Genomic DNA, 24,647 nt, shown 5'->3' with positions numbered 1-24,647 from the left:
CCACTGGCCTCGGCATCTACAATGAGTGCCTCCTTGAAACTCAGAGATCCTTGTTCCGTGTATGTCGCTGAACTGGGTGCGATATACTAGGATCTAGGGATCATTGAAACATTGCCCATCGAACATCGACCATTATTTTTTTTTAGATAGTCTCAGTGCAATAGAGGCTGAGTATCGAATTTAATAAGAAATACCATTTGGCAGTTTTCGAAACAAAATTAATGAATATCATGCATCGGAGTGGAATTTTCATCTGTCCTGCTCCATAGAAATGTCATGAGAACTTTCTAGGGTCATTTCGGACAACGAACATGGCTTAAAAGTTGCATAGCGACGGCTCAGTGAGCTCATTTTGGCTTGATTTAATTTTATTGATTATTCCTACGTTATATGTGTAACTGCGGTCTGCTATAGAACCAGAAATTGACAATAATCCCACAGGAAATTTTATCTAGGATCCTTACAGACAAGAGAAATTGTTGAGATGCGAGTTACAGACTGTGGTCGCCTGCATACATTTAGTATGCAATTCAAAACAAACCTTAAGCTTAATCTAAACCAATGACTTTTGAAGTTGAATTGTTGAAGGTTGAAGGTTCGAATTGAGACGTAATTTGAGATAATATCTACATCAAACGTAAAAGAATGTTGAACGCTTTGTGGTCGGAGAATATCTAGCCATGCTGTTATGACAGTGCTGAACTTTCCGTATATAATCCATAGTTAGTATTACAAACAAATTTTGTAATACTAACTATGGATTAAGTTCATTGAAATTGATGTGTTATGTATAAAAATACTTATAATAAAATATTCGGGAGTTCCTACTATGAAGTCACCGGCTTCTACGGCGTTTTGAAGATATCCGGGCAATGGTAATACCGACCGCAAAGGGTTGAAGTGTTTTGAAGAAGAAGCCAACAGAATTTTTTTTCGGAAAAAAAGATGGCGTACTGCGAAAGCAGATCAAGCATAAGAACACACGGGAGCTGTACAGCATGGAAACAGTTATCAGTAATGATTTTGACTACATAAGTTATGTTTTTTTAACTGTACCGTTGACAACAGTGATCATAGCAAGGTATGTAACACTATACCTCGCGTAACTTTTAAAGAGGACCTATCTACATTCATCGACATTCTCTTTCTTTAATGGCTCACCTATAAAAACATTTTCTGATGTGTTCGAAGATCAGGAGTGTAGAAGAAAACCTCATTTATCAAACTATGTGGCAAAACTGGCGCCAAATCTGTATGCAAGACCGCGGTTATCGAAAAAGAAAGTCAATGAAGAGAATCGATCAATGTAGATAGGTACTTTTAAAAAATTACGCGAGATATCGTTGAGATTTCTTTTGTTTTCTGATTCAGAATTTCAATATGATCACACCTAAACAACAGTCTCGAAGGTCTGCGCTTCACACGCAAGCCTTACAGTCAATCTTTATTTGATTTCATGTCCAAATACACCTGAATTACAAATTACACAAGTTATATCTCAGTCGTCTTGGATGCATTCGTTGCGACAATACGCGTTCTCTATCGGTGCGATTTACTCCGGTTAATATCAGATGCTTCCGTGTTATTTCATTAAAAACTTACCGGGAAAGTATTACCGGATTGGAACTACATCTCCTAACCGGTAAATAAACTGTTATCACGCGCGGGGGATAGTGATTTTATCCCGAATATATTGTCGGTGGGTGAAAGAAAACACAGTGAACATACGCCATAACTCTTGTTTATATTTACTATTCATACATCTGATCCAAACCCGTGTTGCCAGTTCAGTTGACACGCGCCTTTAAGGTGCGTTTTCATCAGTTCATCTAACTGATATAAATTTGAATTTAGAACTGCGAAAGAATTAAGTGAATAAAAAGTGAAGTCTTTCGAATTATAATCGGACTTTGTTTCGCGAGTATTTTACTCTTTTATATCGAGTGTCGGCAGAAAAACAAAACCCAACGGTAGCCGTCCAACATGGCAACGGGGGGTTTTCCCCCCCTCAATCCTCATGAGGATCCTGGGGATCCCGGCCCAACAAACAAATTTGAAGGGTCATATACGGGACGTACCTTTCCCGAATATGGTGATTCCAATGGCGATTACGGTGAATTGCAAATACTGCGACTGGAGGGTGTGTCAAAAGCACTCCCTAAAAGACCTTTCGAGATACGCAAATCAGTAGAGACATTCTTGCGCACCAAAATTGTTGACGCGAGGCCCGAAAATAGAGGGGCTTCCTACATCATAAAAATGCGGAATCAAAAGCTTATCGATACCATCAAAACAATGACCAAACTTATTGATGGAACAGAAATAAAAATAAACGACCACCCCACACTGAACCAATGTAGATGTGTCGTCTACTGCCCGGAAACCACTAGCTATAATACGGAAGAGATAAAAAAGAGCTACAAGATCAAAGAGTTAAAGACGTCCGAAGAATCACCAAAAAAGAAGGCGACATGGTAGTACCTACACCCACTTTGATCCTGACTCTCAGTGGAACCGTGGTACCGCAAACCATCAATTTTGGTTGGATCAGAGTTCGAACCCGGCCATACTATCCAACACCAATGTTGTGCTACGGTTGCTATGATTACGGTCACCCTCGAAAGCGTTGTCCTATCGAAATTCCAGTATGTGGCATATGCTGCGGTAATCACCCAATTACTCCAGAGACCCCATGCAAAGCTAATCCCTACTGTAAACACTGCTCAAGCAACTCACACGCGGTAAGTAGCAGGAAATGTCCAGTTTACATGAAAGAGTTCGAAATTCAGCACCTCATGGTAGACCAGGGTATCGGCTACCCAGCCGCTAGAAGAATGTACGACTCGTCCCATCGAACTAAGACCACTGCTGCCGTAGTCACCGAAAGCAACGATGCTCGTTTTGCAGAACTCAACACTAAATTTGAACGATTACTTTCCGAAACTATGAAAAAGGACCAACAAATTAAACTCCTCCAACAGGAAGCTACGAAACGCGATAAGAAAATGGATGCCCTCATAACGGCAATGAAAGCAAAATTCAAACAAATCGCCGAGAAGGATGCGCGGATTGCTGAGTTGGAGGCCGTCCTAAATGCCACCAATACACTTACTTCAACCCCCAAAATCATAACTGCCTCGAAAAAACAGAGTACACCAACGACGAAAGAATCCAAAAAGGAATTAGTTTCAATTGAAAAAACCTCGACCAGCAACATCACTAGTAACCTGATAACATCCAACCGCAGATCACGATCCCGATCTTCTCAACGATCAAACTCGCAGAAGCGTGGCAAGGAAGGACGTCGGACCGACGAAAATTCCAATGCGGAAAGACCTCCAGAGCTCGCTTCTTGCAATAATGGTACCACACAAAACAATTCATCGTTCAACAAACCCGCCCCCAAAAAGCACAAGAAATGCACATCTCCTACAGCCGACCAGGCCATACAAATCTCTGACGAAGAGGCAGAAAACTCTCAATCAGTCAGAGATTTCAGCATGGACTTCAACGTCTCTTCTGATGATCCAGAAGACGATGAAACACGGGAACATATGGAGATTTTGCCGTAGCTTGCAGTAGGAATGTCCTCTCCAGTCAATAGAAAGACAATAGACCACAATTGAGCAATCATCAATGGTCCTCACACGTAACAAAGCGAAAAGCCACACTAGAGAGCACAGAGAGGACAATGCACACACCCAAACCGACGAAACGAACTCCCATTTCACCACTGACAACACAACCTTGGGTAGCCGAGGCCCTGCCAGTGCGGAAGTCTTTGGAGGACCGGAACTGACAGACAATCCTCGACACCCAACGGAAACAAGCGAGACGGACAAGCGGGTTTTACTCCCGTATTCCTCGCAGGACAGCGAGGGAAACATGAATATACAAATCGAAAGCGAGACGGACAAGCGGGTCTCAATCCCGTATTCCTCGCAGGACAACGAGGGAAGCTTCAGTAAACAGATCGGAAGCGAGACGGACAAGCGGGTCCCACTCCCGTATTCCTCGCAGGACAACGTGGGACAAAATAAGAGATACGTAGTCCCGGTCAGCCGGAGCGCTCCTAGCGCAGAAGTCACAGAAACCAAACCACCCCTCCGACGACCTGTGAGAATTACGGGGTGGAATACCATGCCACCAGACGCAACAGTTGATGCCAAAAAGTACGACCAATGGAGGGCAACTATCGGAAACTACACAACACCAGTTCCTGGACCTTCACGAGTACTTTCAACTTTCTCCGCGGCTCCCTCACCTCTGCCGGTGCGGGGTCTCCCTGGACTGCTTCCATCGGTGGAGCTCTGTCGGGGTCCGCAACTCGTTCGACAAGCCACAATATATAGCGAGCCATAGAAAGCGAGACGGACAAGCGGGTATCACACCCGTATTCCTCGCAGGACAGCGAGGGAAGCTCCTATGAAAGCGAGACGGACAAGCAGGTCACACCTCCGTATCCCTCGCAGGACAACGGGAAACACATCAGGAAGAACACAGTCCTGGGTAGCCGAGGCCCCCCTAGTGCGGAAGTTATAAACAAACCGGAACTAGGGACCACCCCCCGGCGCCCGGTGGACTTTCTCGAATCATCGAAAGCAGAGTCTAAAAAACCCCTTCGACGCTCAGCAAGAATTGCGGAGCGAATGACCGCTACAGTAGATAAACGGAAACACAACTCGCGACAGGCAAAGACCGGCAATTCCACAACACCTTCAAAACCATCAACACTTCTTTCTGCGGCTCCCTCACCTCTGCCTACAGCGGGGTTCAATCAGACTGCTTCTGTCGGTGGAGCTCTGTCGGGGTCCGCAACTCGCCTAACAAGCTCGAACGTCCAATCGCCAAGCTCACTGTTGTCATCTGACCCAGTACCACAGCGGAACCTCAGAAACAGCCACCTTACAGGCTCAACGCTAGCCATCCAATGGAACATGAACGGATACTTCAACAACTACTGCGATATTGAACTTCTGGTTCAGAAGTACTGCCCAATTGTGTTAGCCATCCAGGAAGTCCACAAAGCCGATACCATCAAACTTAACAGATCCCTAGGTGGCCGATACAGATGGGTCCTAGGGGTGCACCCCAATTTTTATCATTCCGTCGCAATAGGAATTCGTCAACCGTTTCAGTTCACCGAAGTGAGTCTATACACAGAGCTTCCAGCGGTTGCAGTGAAAGTTCACCAACCATTTCCGGTGACTATCGTTTCACTATATTTACCAAATCCGAGAATCCTCAACCTACGAAATGAGCTCATTAACACACTGCGCAATATCACCGGTTCAACCCTCGTCCTAGGAGACTTTAACGGACACCACGAGACGTGGGGAAGTCCCAACCACAACCAGCGTGGAGTTACCATCACAGAAGCCATGGAGGAGGTGGAACTCGTAGTGTTAAATGACGGGTCTCCTACCTTCGTACACGGTCGTATCGAAACAGCCATAGACCTAAGCTTTTCTAGCCGAAATCTTCTTCCCCGCCTATTGTGGCGAACACACTCTGACCCGATGGGGAGTGATCACTACCCGATTATCATTCGGACTGATGACAAACCCTCAGTGCTCACCAGGCGGCCACGGTGGCAGTATGACCAAGCGGATTGGACAGCCTATCAAACCAACGTCGAAAGTTTCCTGGATCAACTCAACCGGGAGCCCGGCCCAACAACCATGAATCAACTCTCGAAAGGTCTGTTTAACGCAGCTCTCACATCCATACCGAGAAGCAGCTCAGTCCCTGGCAGGAGGGCAACCCGATGGTGGTCCCCCGATGTAAAAGCAGCAGTTAAATCAAGGAGGAAGGCTCTACGGGCGGCAAAACGAATACCCGTTGGGCACCCCGACAAAATGAAGGCGGTAGAACTCTATCGGACAGCTCGGAACGAATGCAGGAAAACGATACGCAACGCAAAAACAAACAGCTGGCGAGAGTTCATCGACGGTGTGTCTAGTGAAAGCACATCGGCTGAGCTATGGCGACGAGTTAACGCCCTCTCAGGGAAAAGGAAATGCAAAGGCATCACCCTGTCCGTGATGAACGAGACTACCACTGATCCACTCGTAGTCGCAAACGCGCTGGGAAACCACTTCCATACTATATCAGCGTTGGATGGCTACTCTGAAGACTTCAAAAGAAAAAACGATGTCAAGACAGACTCAATACGGAGATACAAAATACCAGACATAGACCCAAACCCGAATCTCAACCAACCATTCCACATCCGCGAACTTAACCTGGCGCTGGCCGTCGGAAAGGGCAAATCAGCGGGACCGGACGATGTTGGTTACCCACTCCTTGAGAAACTCACCGCAACAGGCAAGTCGAAATTGCTGGAGGTTTTTAACCGGATCTGGACTGAGCGCGATTTCCCTCGAGAATGGTCCAGCAGCTTGGTTGTCCCGATTAAAAAACCAAACAAAACCGGACACTCGCCAGAGGACTATCGTCCCATATCACTGACATGCTGCGCCTCCAAGGTCATGGAGAGAATGGTGAACCGACGACTGACTCAACACCTATCCGAAAACCATCTGCTAGACTTCCGACAACACGCGTTCCGATCTGGCTGCGGGACCAACACATATCTGGCCACCCTGAGCCATGCTCTAAACGAGGCAAGGACGGAAAACCTGCATACTGAACTAGCGGCACTGGACATTGCCAAAGCATATAACCGAGCTTGGACCCGGCAGTTCTGCAGCAGCTGTACAGATGGGGCATCGCAGGCCACATGCTTCACTTCGTGAAGGGTTTCCTGAGCCATCGTTCTTTCCGAGTAATAGTTGGAAATCAAAAATCGAGAGAATTCGCCGAAGAAACCGGAGTTCCCCAAGGGTCCGTGTTAGCCGTGACACTTTTCCTGGTAAAAATGAACAGCATTTTCGAGAACCTACCAAGGGGCATCCGTGTTTTCGTATACGCGGACGACGTGATGCTAATGGTAATGGGCGCCTCCATCAAGCTTGTTAGACGGAAGCTCGCCCAAGCCATTTCATGGGTGGCGAAGTGGGCCTCCTCAGTGGGCTTCCAACTATCTCCATCTAAGAGCGAGTTTACCCACATATGTAATACAAATCACAGAATTAGTAACACCCCGATCCGGATCCAAGGAACAATCATCCCAAGACGAAAAACAATCCGGATTCTCGGAGTCACCGTAGACCGTAAATTGTCTTTCAGCCAGCACTGCGATAGAGTCAAAAATAATTGCCAAAGTCGTATCAACTTACTTAGATGCCTTGCCGGTCGACACACGAACTCTAATCGGAAAACGAGGATGAACGTCTGTAATGCTATAGTAAACTCCCGCCTATCCTATGGATTGGAACTCACGGTATTGGGTATCCAGACCCTACTGGACAAATTCGATCCCACATACAATCGCGCTATCCGCACTACCTCCGGTCTTCTCCCGTCTACCCCCTCAGACGCAGCTTGCGCTGAGAGTGGCATACTCCCGTTCCGGTTCTATATAAGGAAAACACTATGTCACCGTGCGATCGGATTTATAAATAAGACAGAAGGATCGAACGGGGAAGGTTTTCTCCTTGTCGAGGCTAACCGCCTCCTCCAGGAAACAACCGGTCAGAAACTTCCGCCGATATTCGGAATCAAATGGAATGGATCGAGAAGCTGGAATATGAAACGTTTAAAAACGGATACAACGATAAAGGACCACTACAAGGCCGGTTCTAACCCCATAGCCGTTCGGAAACATATTGCGGAACTTTTAAATACCCGGTACGCGGAACACACTTTTCGCTACTCGGATGGCTCCAAAGCCTCAAAAAGAGTCGGGATAGGAGTGACAGGTCCAGACATATCTACCTGTCATCGCCTTCCAGACGCTTGCAACGTCTTTTCAGCAGAGGCGGTCGCAGCGTACATTGCTGCAACCCATCCATCGGACAGTCCCGTCCTGGTGCTGTCCGACTCGGCCAGTGTTATATCAGCGATTGACTCGGAAAGACCGACACACCCGTGGATTCAACAAATCCTCATGGACACACCTCCAGATACCACATTCATGTGGATACCGGGCCACTCTGGAATACCCGGGAACGAAGAAGCGGATCGTCTTGCAGCATCGGGTCGACGAAGGGCACACTTCACAAGTCTAGTTCCGGCAGATGACGTGAAAACATGGGTGTCCAAACAAATTGAGCAGAGATGGGCTCAAGAATGGTACGACGCTGGTCGACGTGGAACTCGGGAATTCTTTCTACGCAAGATTAAAGCGACAATCTCTAAATGGGAGGATCCCCGGGGACACCGCGATCAGCAGATTATTTCCAGACTCAGAACCGGGCATGCCGCTTTTGCCTACAACATGGGCGGAAACAGAGACAGCTTCCGAATTCAATGCGGTTTGTGCCGCAGTCACCAGTCAGTAGAACATGTTTTATGTCACTGTCCACAATACGATGGGTCAAGAACACTACACGGGGTCCCTGGAAATATCAGAGACGCTTTAGGCAATGACACATCCACAATTGCTGCAGTGATTGCATACTTAAAAGATAACAACATGTACAACCGGACGTAAATCACACCACCAAACACACACCACGCGAATGGAGGAGGGTGATAGCCCGACCGGCAGTAGACTCCTCTGTGATGCCACTTGTAGACACGATAAACGGAAAGGCAACGACGGGTCAATAAAATGAAGACGAAACATGAACTAGAACAACGAGAACGGAAACAAGTTTCAATGGATAAGCACGACGTCGCGAACAATAGAAAGGACACGCAAAGGAAACAGCAACAACGGATCTGCAAGGCAAAGACCAGGCATGGACTAGGACAACGAGAACGGAAACCAATATAAAAATAGAAAATATAGAAAATTTGATGTCCCCAATTCATAGGTCTAGCCCACTCATGGCTCCATGTTTAGGGTGTAACATAATAAGGGGTACAATTACCCACTATTTGGGAGAGTCCCCTCAGGCCTCTCCACTCTCTCGTTTAGAGATGAACCAGCCTTTGGCTGAAAATCTCTTTAATAAAGAAAGAAAAAAAAAAAAAAAAAAAATAGGTTCTCAAATGGGGATCAACATAGGTTCTCAAATGGGGATCAACATAGGGTAGGAGCCTGCCTGTTGGTCTCAAATGTTCCTATCTCACGCCTCCACGAAGATCATATGACGACATTTTTAGATCGGGCGTGAACTGGAGACACACACCTGGTCTTGGCTCCGAGAACGGGTGTCGAAAGTGGCTAAGTGAGGGGGTGCGAGCGAGTCAGAGCGCTATATCTCTCCCGGGGAAGGCCTCCCGGGTCATGGAGGCCTTGCCAACCCGCTGTCTCCCGGGCAAAGGAGATACACCCAATAAAATGGAGCTACGATCATGAAGAGTAATTAGAATGCGATCACCCGAGGAGGGTCCCCGAACTGGAGCTGGTCCTGGAACGGGCGTAAGAGCGAGCGGCCAGCGGCTGGAGGGCGATGTGCAAGAGCGGGCCACCAGCCGGGTTCAACCCGAAGAGCTACCGCCACACGGAAACAGCAGCCATCGACATCACCCAAGAAACGCTGCGCCTACGAGACGTGTTGCGACTGCCAGACGACAGTCGTCCACACTTGTGGGTACCACTAGGCGCCGGATCATGTGGACACACGAAATGAATGAATTCGTGATCCGCGCCTATTACATCTGCACTGCTTTGGAGACGGACATGAGCGGTCGCCCTCGAATACTAACAATGTTCGAGGAAGCGTATCCAGAGTTCGTCGGGAGGCTTGATCAGAACGCGATGAACGCGAGGCGTAGAGCGATAGTACGCAACAACATGCTCTCCCAAACGCAAATCGACGAGATCAAGCAGCAGGTGCAGAGAGAAATAAGCTCCAGGAACAACAGAGCAAGCGATGTGTCGAGACGAAGTTCAGTACGGCTGAGCAATTCATTCGCGAGTGGGGCACGCGAATCAGCACCAGTGGAGGCCACAGTACTACAACCCCCTGAGCCGGAAGACCCACAGCCAGATCAACAACTACTACGCGATCTGGTCTTCCACTACGACGAGGCGATCTCACAGTTCCGCGACACAGACCCATTGTCGCGCCCCAGGATCCCGAAGTTGCAGCATTCCCGCAGGCTGACAAGTGCAGTAAAGCTCATGAACGAGCACGTTCTTCCGCTGCACTTGGTTGATGCTGAGAACATGGAGGAGCTGCAACTGAAAGTTTACTGTGCTGCTGTGGCGACCGCCAAAAGTTTAGGATACCGTGTTAGGCCAAGAGGCGGACTGCTCCAACATCTCCGTGAAAGGCGTGAGCCTCCATGGCGAAGGAGATTGGAGCAACGGATCCTAAACAAGCGCGCCGCAATTGGAAGACTGATGGCGTACAAAAGAGGCAGCAGATCGGCGAAATTATGTCGCCAAGTTGCTGTGATCGTGCGGCCTACTGAACTTCGCCAGCTGGGAGCTCACCAGCTGACGGAAAAACTCGACACACTGGTACAGCAATTGAGCGTCCTAACTAAACGGCTGAAACGTTACTCTGACTCTGCAAAGCGCCAGGAACAAAATCGGATGTTCAGAGATAACGAAAAAGCGTTCTACGACCACATTAGCGACGAGAAGCCCGACTACCGCGAAGGTTTGCCAGATATTAGCGATGTGACGAACTTCTGGGCTGGTATTTGGGAGACCCCAGTACAACATCGCGACGGGCAAATGTGGTTAAGACGGGAGGAGGAGAGTTGTGGTGAAATTGGAGAGATGCCAGCTATCATCGTCGAAGAGAACGATGTCCGCGAAGCCTCGCGGTACCTGAGGAACTGGGCAGCACCGGGCCCCGATGGTGTTCAGAACTTCTGGCACAAGAAGCTGACCGTCGCACATCAAAAGATAGCTGAGTGCTTCAACAAGGTGCTACGTGACCCACACAACCTCCCTGAATTCGCCACCCGTGGCGTCACATTCCTCCTCCCGAAAGACAGCAACACATTGAACCCATCAAAGTACAGGCCGATAACGTGCCTATCGAGTCTGTACAAGATATTAAGCAGCATCATAACCGCCAAAGTTTCTGCCCACTGCGAACAACACCATATCATCGCAGAAGAGCAGAAAGGATGCAGAAAAAATACGCATGGCTGCAAAGACCAGGCCATCATCGACGCAACCATAGTCGGCCAGGCGGTTTATAATCAGCGGAACCTAAGCATGGCCTATATCGATTACAGGAAGGCTTATGACTCCATACCTCACTCGTTTCTCGTCCGGGTATTGGAGCTCTACAAAATTGATCCCGTCGTCGTTAGGTTCCTGCAGCATGCGATGAGGCAGTGGAGCACGTCTCTGCACCTCAGTGATGGGGAAAATGTGTTGCAGTCTAGAACGCTGCAGATAAAGAGGGGGATATTCCAAGGCGACTCTTTCAGCCCGCTTTGGTTTTGTCTGGCACTGAACCCCCTCAGTAGGACGCTCAATAGAAACGGTCATGGCTATAAAATAAGGTATGGCGACGGCGCCCACGAAGAAGTGACCCATACCTTTTACATGGACGATCTCAAGGTCTACGCTGATTCACGTCAGCGTCTAGGTGTAGCTATCCGGGTTGTCGAAGACATAAGCAGGGACATCTGTATGGAGTTCGGCCTCGACAAGTGTCGCTGTGTCCACCTGCTGAAAGGACAACTTACCGAATCCGGAGGCTACGAGGTCTATGACGGCGAGTTTATAAGAGACATGGTTCGTGGCGAATCCTATAAATATCTTGGATTCCGACAGCTCACCGGGATTCGCCACTCCGACATCAAGACGGAGCTGCGAGACAAGTTCTTGAGTCGAGTGAACTGTGTCCTGAGGACTTTCCTCAACACGGGGAACAAGGTACGCGCGATCAACACATTCGCGGTTCCCCTGCTGACCTTCAGTTTTGGTGTAGTCAAATGGAGCAAAACTGACCTAGAGGACCTTGAGAGGAGGATGAGGAAAGCATTCAAAGAGGCCGGAATGCACCATCCTCAATCGGCACTGGAGAGAGTTTCACTACCACGCAAAGAAGGGGGACTTGGAATCGTCGACATTTCTGCATTGTGTGTTGCCCAGGTACGACAACTGCGCGAGTACTTCGCAGAACGCGCCAACCAAAACGCGCTATACCGGGCTGTCTGCGCCGCCGACAGAGGATACAGCGCTCTGCACTTGGCGCAAGCGGAGTACCAACTCAACTGCAATCTGCAGACAGTGGAGGAGAAGATTGCAGCTTGGAAGCAGAAGGCAGTGCATGGTGCCCACCCCCATCAACTGGACCGGCCACACGTCGACAAGGCCGCATCTAATCTGTGGCTAACGCGTGGTGAACTCTCTTCAGTAGTAGAAGCCGACATGATAGCCATCCAAGACAGGATAATGCCGACGAGAAACTGCAGGCGGTACGTCTGGCATCAAGACGTTGATGACATTTGCCGGATGTGCCATCAACCAGGTGAAAACATAGAGCACATTATGGGAGGCTGTCCCGTTTTGGCCAACGCAGCCTACACCGAGCGCCACAACAACGTGGCCCGTATTGTTCATCGACAACTGGCGCTCCAATGTGCTCTACTGGAAGACAACGTACCAAACTACCGGTACCTGCCTGCATCTGTCCTGGAAAATGACCGTTTCAAGCTGTACTGGGATCGCACTGTTCTGACCGACCTCTCAATCCACCACAACCGCCCAGATATAATGGTTTACGACAAGAGCGACCGCAAAGTCACCATCATCGATGTCGCTATTCCACTGAACCAGAATCTGGAGGAGACCCACGGTCGCAAAATCTGCAAGTACCGACCATTGGCCGTGGAGCTCAAGGAACTGTGGGGGCTAAGGGAGGTCCCAAGAATTGTTCCAGTCGTTCTCTCTGGAACTGGAATTATCCCGAAGACACTTCTGGAAGCGCTAAAGGTGTTGAACATCGAGAAGGAATTGGCCGGCATCCAAAAGTCGGTCATCCTTAGCACCTGCGCGATTGTCCGACAATTCCTCGGTCAGGACTAAAACAGCACGAGCATGCAGATACGTGCATTCCGCAGAGCCTAGTCCCCCTTTGGCATTCAGAAGCCCGGGGGCAGGTGAAAATTCTGGCTAGGTTCGCCTAGTTAAGAAGTGAGATAAGTCTGCCAAAAAAAAAAAGTTATATCAATTTAATTTCGTCGTCACTACTAGCTGAATGTTTCCACAACAGTTTGGCCTAGACAAAGAATTGTGAAACAATTTCGCCGAAAGCAATTAACGTTTTTCAGGTCGATACAAAATTATTTTAATTTTTCTAACGACATATTTCTAATATCGAATCGTTCAGGGAAATTTCCGTGATACACTTGGTTCCATCCTCATTCGAGTAAGGTTTATGATTGATATCTTGTAATTATACATCATTTATCTGAATAAAGGATACACATATCAAATTAAAGCTACATTGTATAACACTTTCACTACTGCATAATTCGATGTCACTTTATCACAACAATACCTTTTAACATCACTTACCAACTTCATGATTCCAGATTTGTCTTGAGTTAGGTGTTCCTGGTTCGTGAACCAATTTTGCATCACAGTGTCGACCCGCATGAAATGCAACCAGTTTGTTTATAGTTGATTCTGCATAGGCTTACACATGTTCAGATACACTGTGTAGAAATATCCAAGCATCCTCCATTGGTTTGTATTGTCTGTCAATGAACATAGTTATCACATTTCCACGTGGAAGTTGTTTACCGGCACGAAATAAAATGCAAAATGAGTTCTTGTGCAAACGTTCCACCGTTATATACATTATATTCGCGTTTATCTTCACGAGATGATCGATTTTCAGTTCAAACTGCTCAAGTGCTGTCCGGAGAGCAACTGTTACTGAGTTGTGACAGCACCAGCTTCCATATAGGAACAACCTCGCCGTATCAGTCTCGCACGGTGATACCAAGCAATTTCATCGATTTTGTTGTGACTAGTTAGCTCAAGCGCTAAATAAGGCTATTCGATTATAAATAAGTTCAACTAATCAGTTCGGTAATAGCTGATATGAAGGACATCATCGTGGTGGTTGGCATCACTTTGCCTTCTACCGCATTCATTATCACTCGTTCAATTATTTTTACAAGACATTTACATCGTAAAGTTGAGCTTACCCGTCCGTTCATGTGCGATTTTCTAAATTTCGAGAATATATTTTATATAGTCGACATCAAATTAACCGAACCCCTGTACCCGAGAGCTTGCAACAACAAAAGATCACTCAACTCACCACCGTGTTCAAAATGCTTATTGAAAGGGGTATCAATTTGTAACCTTTCAATTATCACGAATTTAAATAAAACACGTTATTCTTTGATGTGGCGTTTCATCAGTATTGTTTACATGTATAATTGCATTCCACTTTGTTTTTCTTCAGGTTCTTTTTTTGGGACACGTACGAGTACTACGCTTCTCCTTATACCGCTGTTCTGCAAATATTGAGGAAGGCGAATCCTTTGGCTTAATCCGTCTGATTTATACGCTCTCAACTAATTTAATTAGGGAATAATTTTCAGTAGCTCCCATGCTCGGTTGATTAACGTCGCCCATATAGTGGTGGAGTTTCAGGTGAAAAGCTACTTCGTATATAACGCTTATCTTTGAACTTACCACTCAAAGATATATTACAAACTTGATATTCGGCAGCGATTGAGTACTTATCACAATGACGTAAGTTACACAAAGTTAGGATGACAAAGTTTCCCTAGGAACGTTAATATTATTTAAAAGGAGAATGAAACAAATTGAATTTTATGTAACATTTTTTTTTAATTACTGATCTCCGATATACCGACGTAGTAAAGAACCGCGTGTGTGTTATATACGGAATAAGTGTAATCGTTACGGAAGGTTCGACGAATTTTAACAATTTTCAGTGGACGAGCGTATCTGATTTTCAGCAGTGATGTTATCACCGAAAAATGATGCCCTTGGGCATATCAGGGAAAACGAAGCTAAGTTTTTTTCTCGCTCATTCATTTTTCTTTCTGTTATTTTTATCATTTATATAATCAATATTGTATACTAACTTCTACTCGAGTTTCCGATATCGATCCGAAGCTGTTAGAGGTGCATTGTGATTTATGATGTAGTGGGACGTAGCGTGAATCGGCGAGTCTAACAGCTCGATGGTGAGACCAGAAGCGCAGACCAGAAGACCAGGAGTAGCATTAAGAAATATCGATTTCACTATTTTACAGACGGGTCTGTTTTTTGTGGTCCCCTCTGTGCGATTGGGTTCGTGATTCAAGTTAGTGATAATAGAGTCAAACAGGGGGAAATAACGCGGAGGCTTTTCTCGTATTTCGCCGATGCATGATTCAAATAAGAAAATAACTTCTAGGGTTTATGATTTGCGGATGGGTTTTGTTTATCTGGCTTATGTTTTACTAACACTATTGTTTTATTGAGTGAAGAGAGGCCCGCGCGTGTAGTCGTTGAGAGTAAACGTACCCTTCGTTCGCTTTTTGTTTGGTTTCGTGTTTGTATTTGTGTCGAATATATTTGATCAGTACAAGTTAATAAAATTTTATCTGTCAAAAGGAGTCTACAAGCGAGTGTTTCTTTTCTCTTCAGTAGTGTTCTATTTATTCAATGTGCAATTCTCGCATAACTTTTGAAAAGGTCCTATGTAACAAATGTAAACAAATCGAGTTAATGGATGCACGGATGCACGTCTTCAATCATTGAATGTATTACAAAAACAATCGTTCACGTATCTACTTTCTTCATCTTTTCATCGCCGATACAAAAAATATCCAATGTACAGATTCGGATTTTAAGCACCCGGCTGTTACTTCGGATGCCACTTTCCTCCGATGCCCGAAACGTCCGAAGTAACAAAGCAGTCAAAACAACACGAAGTCGTACTTCGGTCGTTTTGAGTTTTTGTTTCTTATAAAAGCGAACGCGACAGACACACAAAAGACTCAAAGACCGAAGGGCTCAGAGAGGAAAAAGTGAAACGAACTGTACTCGTTGAAATCACACTTGGAAAGGATTTTATTATTAACAACAGTTGACACTTCACGAAACGCCACAGTTGACAAACGCAAAGTTGTAGTATAGGTCGAGGGGTACACGCACGTATATTCGGTTGTAATTACACTCTTAATACCCCCCGTCAAGCCGATAACCCGAGCAATTCACGCAACTTCACAAACTGAAATCTTGTTAATCCTTTTGTCATTACATCAGCAATTTGACTGTCTGTTGGAATGTACACTAAGCGAATCACTCCTCTCTGAATCTCATCTCTCACAAAATGATATCTTACGTCCACATGCTTCAACCTCTTCATCGGTTTATCTTCTTCAGCCACTCGAATACACGCTTGATTATCTTCCCTTAACACGGTAGGTTCTTCAATCTTCACTCCCAAATCCGCTAGTAGAAGACGCAGCCAAATAACCTCCGTCACCGCTACGCTGAGCGCCATATACTCGGCTTCAGCCGAAGATAGCGCCACCGATGTCTGCTTTCGTGTGGTCCAGGATACTGTCGATGAGTAGATCTTGAAGATGCAACCGGAGACTGACTTTCTGTCGGTAACATCTCCCGCCCAATCCGAGTCAACAAATCCATGCATGACGCCATCCGTGTCATCCCGATTGAACACCAGCTTCAGGTCAATTGTGCCTCGTATGTAACGCAATATACGCTTGAGATAACTCCAGTGTTCATCCGTAGCACAACTTTGAAAACCGCTAAAATAATTCACCGCTGCACTTATATCAGGATGCGATGTCACGGCTACGTACATTAAGCATCCCACAAGCTCTCTGTACGGTTGATTAGTGTACTTCGACGGGTCAGTACACTTTTCCAGTTTCAATCCAGCTTCCATTGGTGTGTGTATCGCTTTGCATTCTTCCATGCCAAAACGATGCAACAGACTTAGCAGGTATTGCTTCTGGCTAATCCGCAACACGCCCTTCTCTTTATCACGCTCTATTGCCAATCCGAGGAATATCTTCACATCATTTAGGTCGGTCATTTCGAACTCCATGCTCTGCTTCTTCTTTAAAGTGTTGATGACGACTAAAGAGTGGCTGGCAATTATGATGTCATCGACATAAATTATCAGGAACACAGCTTCCCCGTTCCTGCACGCGATGTAGAGACAGCTATCCGCTTTACTCTGCCTGAACCCGTGATCCACAATAAAGTTATGGAATCGCTTGTTCCATTCCCGCGAGGCTTGTTTAAGGCCATATAAAGATTTCTGCAACTTGGCCACAGAATCCCTTGCACCAAACTCAGCAGGGAGCCGCATGTAGATATCCTGTTCCAAATTTCCGTTCAAAAACGCGGTCTTAACATCGAGTTGGTGCAGGTGCATGTCTCCGAAGTTCGCTACAGCTAATACCGCACGCAAAGTAGTTAGCTTAGCTACCGGAGAATATGTATCCTCGTAGTCAAAGCCTCTCCGCTGGGTGAATCCTCTGGCAACGAGTCGGGCTTTATAACGATCGATGGCGCCGACCTCGTTCCGTTTGATCTTAAAAATCCATTTGCTGTCGATCACGGTTCGTCCAGCTGGCAACGATGTCAGAACCCAGGTTTTGTTCTTCTCCAGTGCTTCGATCTCTTCCGCTATCGCTTCCTTCCAGCGTGGCCAGTCGTCTCGCTTCTTAAGGCCTGCCACTGTGTTCGGTAAATCCTCGACGAAATTCTCCGCACTCAGCGCCAAACCGGATACCTCGTAGCAATCATACCACACAGGTTCTCTTCTTGATCGTCCACTGCTTCGAACCGCTGGCTCCTGCACTTCACCATCTGGAACACTGTTTTCATCAGATACAACCTCTTCTGGTTGTTCACCCACAGACTTCTTGTGGGACAGCTCAACTTGATTTATTGTCACTTCCTTGGCTTCTCGCTTCGCGCCAAACAGTGAGCTCTCGTCGAATACTATATCTCTGGCTACAACCACCCTGCGTTTCTCTGCATCCCATAAGCGATATCCGTTGACTGTATATCCCACCATGTACAGCTTTCTTCCTTTGGGATCCAGCTTCGTTCTCAACTCTTTCGGAATGTGAGTATACGCCGAACACCCAAACACACGCAATTTGCCAACGTTCGGCTTCCTACCGGTCCACAGTTCGTATGGTGTTTTCTTTACATCCACAGCTGCAGTCGGGCACCGATTCGTTATATACGTGGCGGCGCAAACGGCCTCACCCCACATCTCCTTACCGAAACCGCTTTCCGCTAGAATGGCTCTGGCACGTTCCATCAGAGTCCGATTCATCCTCTCGGACACGCCATTTTGTCACAAGAGCTTCATAATCACGAAAACATTGCAGCAATTTGTCTTTCGACGTCATCAGATAAATTATCGTAAAATGAGAATAATCGTCTATAAAAGAGGCGAAATATCTTTTCCCATCCCATGTGTATGGAGTTATAGGACCGCAAATGTCACTGTGGACGAGTTCCAGGGGCCGCGTGGATCGTCTTTCCTCAGCGCCCTCGAAAGGTAATCTAACTATCTTACCTGACAGACACGGCTCACACACGATGGTATCGTCGTCGAACTCGGCAATATTCAATCCATCCACCATGTTATGCCGGACGAGCTGTTTCAGATTATCGCTACCTACATGTCCATATCGTTGATGCCACTGCATCACATTCCGCGACACTTTCCCGGAAATCAAAGCACATCCCATTTCACTTTGTTTACAGTGCACATCCAGTTCGTAAAGTTTGTCTTTGAGCCAACCTACAGCCCAAACTACACCGTTCTTCGAGATTTCGGCTTTATTCTGATCGAAACTCACTTGAAATCCCAGTCGCGTAATTCTTTTCACTGAAAACAGGTTGCAGCTCAAGCCAGGCAAATATAATACGTCTTTTGCTTCGCACTTCGTGGTTTTCCCGTTCACTCTTACATACATCATGACATGTCCACTATATTCCACTAGAAGTTTTTGTCCGTTTGCCACTAGAATCTCCACCGGATTCACGAGACGGCGCATCGACACGAAAAATCTAGCATCATTCACCATGTGGTCTGTCGCTCCCGAATCGAGAAACCAACCGATCTTCACGAAATTGTCCTTACCGGCTGCCACGAAAGCCACTTCTGGATTTTTTTCACGCACCGCAACGTTTGATTTCTGTCCATTTCCCACATCACTATTTTGTTTCTTCTCATTTTCTTTTTCGTTTTTCGACGCGCGACACTCGGCCTTTTTGTGGCCCACTTTTCCACATTGGTAACACTTCATCTTCTTTTTATGCTTGCTCGCTAACGACACACCGTCGCCGCCTCCGTCAGCAGCGGAGTCCAAATTCCGACGCTTCATGTCCACATCTAGCAGACGCTTTTTAACGAAATCCATCTTAACGCCCCCCGGGACGGTTTCAATTGCCGTAACGACGGAGTCGAAAGTCGACGGCATTGTCAACAATAAGTGACAAATGGCATCCGAGTCCTCGACGTTGGCACTGCTCCCTTTGAGCTCACGAATCAGTCGATCAAAACGCATCAAATGTTCCGACATCGTCGATTTGGCTCCTTCCGTGTACTTTAACGTAAGCAACTGTTTTCGAATATATAGCTGACCTGCAACACCATGCTCTTCGAAGATATTCTTGAGTGTATTCCAAATCGCTTTCGGCGTTATCGATTTCAGTTCAATTCAACGGGTGATAACAATAATAATCTGTCTTTAGAACGAAATGCTGATTTTTGGATTGTTGTTTAGTAGTTAGTTTCAAATTCTTATCGTGCAACGTAATATGTCCAATGTGCAAACGCGGACAGTCAAAACGTCCAATGTCGCTCCTTGGCTTCAACTTTAAACTCAAATCACGGAACAACAGCTACGATTGGTTTTGGAGAGCTATTCTTGATCGCTAGTGGTGAGAGGAGCGATAAAGATCGATAACTTTTAAGACAATTCGCGGAATAATGTTCGGGTCTTCAACTACGTTTTTCTCGAGTTGACGAAAATGTTACATTGGACCTTTTCAAAAGTTACGCAAGAATTCTTCAATTATCAATTATTCGCGAATGGATGATCCGCGGATTATTCGCGACGCGCGAATTCCATACTAAATTTATAAATCCTACCGGGGTTGGTCAGTGAGTGGTAGGCTCGTGCTCTTTTTTTCTCGTTTTCACTTCATTTTAGTGCTACATTGCGTTTTTTTGCGATTTTTGTTATCCGTGGTGTTCTTGCCAGACTATTCTGCGGACAATCGGGGTTGTACTGTACTTGATAATGATGACATCTATTTTTTTTTTCGTTTTGTTATCGGTATAGTAGAACCTTTTAGCCGTATAAAAGCTAATTGCTTGTCATGTGTTTATGTGTGCGTAGCTTTAAAAGATGTGTAATATTTATGAAAGGGTGGTCCAGCACCGATCTGATAAAAAAATTTTGGTTAGCAAAATTTCTACAATTTGGAGGATTGGCGTGGATTCCAGATTCTGGATTTGAACCAATTATTTTGTTTGGATGCGTTCTTATGTTTGTATGTAGGTTTAATTCATTCCTTATTTATTATTGGTTTGGAATACGAATTCAATCCAAATTTCCAATTTCCAAATGTAAGTTTTAGATCTAAAAATTTTGAAATGATGTAATGAAGTGTTTTACGTAGTTATGTATATCAATCTATCTAAGTTCGTGATTTATTGTAGATGTTTCTTTCTAATACGAATTGTCAAATTATATCGCAAGTTTATTTTATATACTTTCTATAACTAGTGTTGATAGTGGTGTATCTTTGTTTCAGTTATCTGTTGTATTTTTGAGAATAAGTGTGATATTTTTGTGTATTCCTTTAGAGGGCTCATGGAAGCCATCGCGATTAAAGAATAAAATAGAGTACTTGGCGTGAAAAGTCATAGAATATATCGCCGATTGGATCCATTGTAAAGAAGTTCTTTCGGTTACCTTCTAAGGTAGCTTAATAATAATCTCCGGTGTAGCAATTTCAGAATACAAGAGAGTACTATGCGCGAAAAATCATATAATAAGCCGTCGATACGCGATTCGAGTCATTGTAGAGCAGTTCCTTCGGTTACCATCTCAGGTAGCCCATTCAGAACCTTCAGGGATTACAACAGAGCACTAGGCGCGAACGATCTCATAATATATAGTCGATTCGTGCCATCATAGAGGAGTTCTTTCGATAACCTTTTTAGTTAACCTAATATTAGTAATGACAGGGCTCGTATTAAAATAATCACATCACTTACCGCGGTGAATCCTGATTCTTAATCCTCCCCACCAACAACTATCCCTTCCATGATAAACGCTAGGGAACCACGCTATAGAGGCGACCCTTCTGGCCTTCGGGCGGCGAATACCTTACTAACATTCCTTCCCTTCCTCTGGTGACTGTGAGGACGTGGCCGGCGTCGTTATTGACCATTTAAAGGTCGAATCGCCGAAAATTACACAACGAGAATGATTTGCTAGTCCCAAGCGTCATTCTGTGTGTTCTTTGTGCAATTTGGTTGGTTCAGGTCAATCACGGAGAGCAACTACGAATTGTACAGTCTACCCATGCTCAAGCTCCGATATACCGACGTAGTAAAGATTGAGCACACAAATATTGTATATATATATATATATTTCAAAGTTAAATTGTACGAGTACGAGTCGACCTCAATATCGGCCGGTTTCCACTCTTTGAAACCAACAGTTGTCGTCTTACAACTTTTGGTCGAATTCGCACAATGACAGCTTGCAAGTCAGACCAGGAAGATCAATCAACCTTATACTACTACAGGCCGCAACGCCTCTATTCAAAAACCAATTTCTGGCACCATGAACCTAGAAATTTATGAAAATAATAATTCATGGTTCCAGAAATTACGGAAGTGTGACTATTTAATCCGACTTTTTGACTCTACCGGTCGAACGAGATATAAAATTATTTTGCAGAATTTCGTCTGAAAACGACCTTGCCTTACGTTTCATCATCCATAACAGCGCAATAGTATTTTATCAAAAAAAATCTCGTAGAATTTTCGTGAGCATTTTTTGCTTCGCGCTACTTCTGCCATTTACGTCGCGCCTCTCAATGATTACTATGAAATAAGTTTAGGGGGGGTATGACTTATACGGTATGAGGCATGATGTCGACGCCAACCTCTCTCAGTTTCTATTTTGTTTTCGCATTTTCGCATTGCATTGTCATGATAAATGGTTTGCTTGCACAACATGCAACAGTATTATTTACCCTGCTGAAATTTGAAAGCATACTTTCATGAAATATACGTTTATCTAAATAAATGCAGTGTATATCTATATTCCTAAATTCTGGATACTCTTCCATATCCGCATTAGTACAAAAATATTCTCGTATGCTGCTCTTCTTTGTCGTAGCACACCTCGATACATAGGGCTTCCTCTCTTTGTATCGAGCTGTGGGTATGTGTGTGAAATCAGCATTAGGCATGAATGATATCCGCTCGTTGTGTTATGCTAGCTCATTCGCATCTGTGTTTTCCTTTATTCTATTTTTGGTTTCCGCCTCTAGCCCTATACTCCTCCTTCACCCGACAAGAAAACAATACTCTCCCGCTTGACGGTCTGCGGCAACCTTGTTGCTTCGATGACTTCAGGTCAGGTTAGGTTTTGTTTTATAGAGACTTTAAACTTTTTAGTTCATTCGTCTCTAGCCTTGAAAAGACCCTTGGAAAACTTTACTTTACACCTGCACTACACCTCCACCCTCATTGCCTTGAGAAAGGCACTCGATCCCTCGTTTTTCAGCTCGTCCAGCAACGATGTTGTCCTGTCGGTGTCCACACAAAGAATTATGTGGCTTCAGTTCGGTTGTTATTTTTAAAGGGACTTCAACCCAAAGGTCATTCGTATCTGTGAATGATGTGGCTTCAAATCGCGGATGGCTTATTTAAACCAAATATGTTGAAAACAGGCAGAAAAGAATGTATCAGTTGCTCGTTCTTGACAGCTCTGTTCGGTAATACACACAAATCGGCAGAACAAATGTATGGGAAAATGAGAATGCTTCCAGTTTTCATTAAACTAAACTGTGTATGCATTAGTGGATTGTACTGTATAGTATATCAAACGAATCTTAGAGAATTTCCGATTCCATTGGTGTGCAAAGTATCAGAACTTGTTAGCTGTGAAAATAGTTATTAAAGTTAACTTTATTTCACAAAAACGTGACCAGTTTTCTGATTTGGCACCCTTCCTGAAAGACGTAGTTCCACGTCAAAACATCGAACAGATTCTGAATCACTAAGGATGCCGCTATCGCATGAACCTCGGACAAGTCAAAAACATATTTTATGACAAAATGGCGGCTGTTTGAAAAACAAAATGCGATTTAAAGTTTTTTTACGTTTCGCGATTTTTTTAAAATAATAAAATTTCAAAAATATCATTTTCCAGAGGTCCACGTGGTAGAGAGATGTATGCAGATTGTTTTCATATAAATTCGCAATGTGTACGTGTACGCACAAAAATGATTCGGTAAATAATGAGATTTTTGATAAGTCGTTTTTAGGGTATATTCTTGAATGTCTAAGCTACAGAAATATGAAGGGAAAATATTTTGATTTTTTTTTCAAATTTCTAGACTAGAATACTGCCTTAAGAATCGCTATCTTTGCGTTGTAATTTGAATGAATTGAAAATATGACAATTCTATAGATGTCATAAGATACAATACTATCAAAATCAGAGCCAGAAAACTGCCCTTGAAAACTGCGATGTGTGGTTCATGTATGAAGAGTACATCACTCGAATCAACTTACTGTTCATTTTAGTTAAATGAGGTCAAAACTACTTTGGCTCGTGACACAAAGAATTTAATCGAGACATCAGACTTAGGAGACTTAGGGTAAAATAAACCTCGACATGCACAGCTTTTTCGCGCGATGAACGCGCAACAATTGACAAGAATACCAATTTTATATTTTGTTTACATCGTTGCGGAAGATGTTTTTGTGATGTTGGTGATGACAGTATTTTCACAGGTCATACTTCAGCATTCTATGAACCCCAAAAAGTTCAGTGGCAACCTCAAGCATTTGGTAACCGAAAACAAAGAATTGTTATCATTGAAAACCGTTCGGTTTTATAATTAAATCCACCAAGAACAAATCTCGCGTAACTTTTGAAAAGGTCCTATGTAACATTCACATCAACTCGAGAAAAACGGAGTTAAAGATCGGAATATTGTTCCGCGAATTGTTTCAAAAGGAATCGATCTTTATCACTACTTTTACCACTAGCAGTCAATAATAACTCTGAAAACCCAATCGTAACTGTTGTCATGTGATTTTAGTTAGAAATTCAAGCCTTCGAGCGAAAAATGTTACATTGGACGTTTTGACTGCCCGCTTTGTACATTGGACAAATAACGTTGCACGATGAGAATCTGAAAATAACTACTAAACAACGATCCAAATACTTGCACTTCGTGCTAAAAGCAGATCATTATTGTTATAACTCGTTGAATTGAACTAAAAACGATATCAACACCCGAAAATAACAAAAACTCAAAATGACCGAAGTGCGATTTCGTGTTGTATTGGTTGCTTTGTTACTTCGGATGTATCGAGCGTCAGAGGAAAGTGGTGTCCGAAGTAACAGTCGAGTGCTTAAAATTC

At 44.8% G+C, this 24,647-nt stretch overlaps 2 protein-coding genes across 9 annotated transcripts in view; one reads left to right on the top strand and one right to left on the bottom strand.

The window, feature by feature from the left end:
• Positions 1-13,959, bottom strand: part of LOC129761580 (insulin-like growth factor I) — a 30,257-nt gene extending 16,298 nt beyond the window's left edge. Inside the window, exon 1 of the mRNA XM_055759320.1 lies at positions 13,508-13,959. Within this exon, the coding sequence (XP_055615295.1) occupies positions 13,508-13,588 (81 nt within the window). The 5' untranslated portion in view covers positions 13,589-13,959. The remainder of the gene's footprint in view (positions 1-13,507) is intronic.
• The window catches only part of LOC129761423 (uncharacterized), a 98,545-nt gene that overhangs the window by 22,520 nt on the left and 51,378 nt on the right, over positions 1-24,647 (top strand). The gene's annotated exons all lie outside the window — the stretch shown is intronic.

This window comes from Toxorhynchites rutilus, chromosome 1 (genome assembly GCF_029784135.1).
Source record: "Toxorhynchites rutilus septentrionalis strain SRP chromosome 1, ASM2978413v1, whole genome shotgun sequence".
Lineage (NCBI taxonomy): Eukaryota > Metazoa > Arthropoda > Insecta > Diptera > Culicidae > Toxorhynchites > Toxorhynchites rutilus.
The sequence above is the reverse complement of the archived record's forward strand: the minus strand, read 5'-3'. Positions and strand labels throughout refer to the sequence as shown.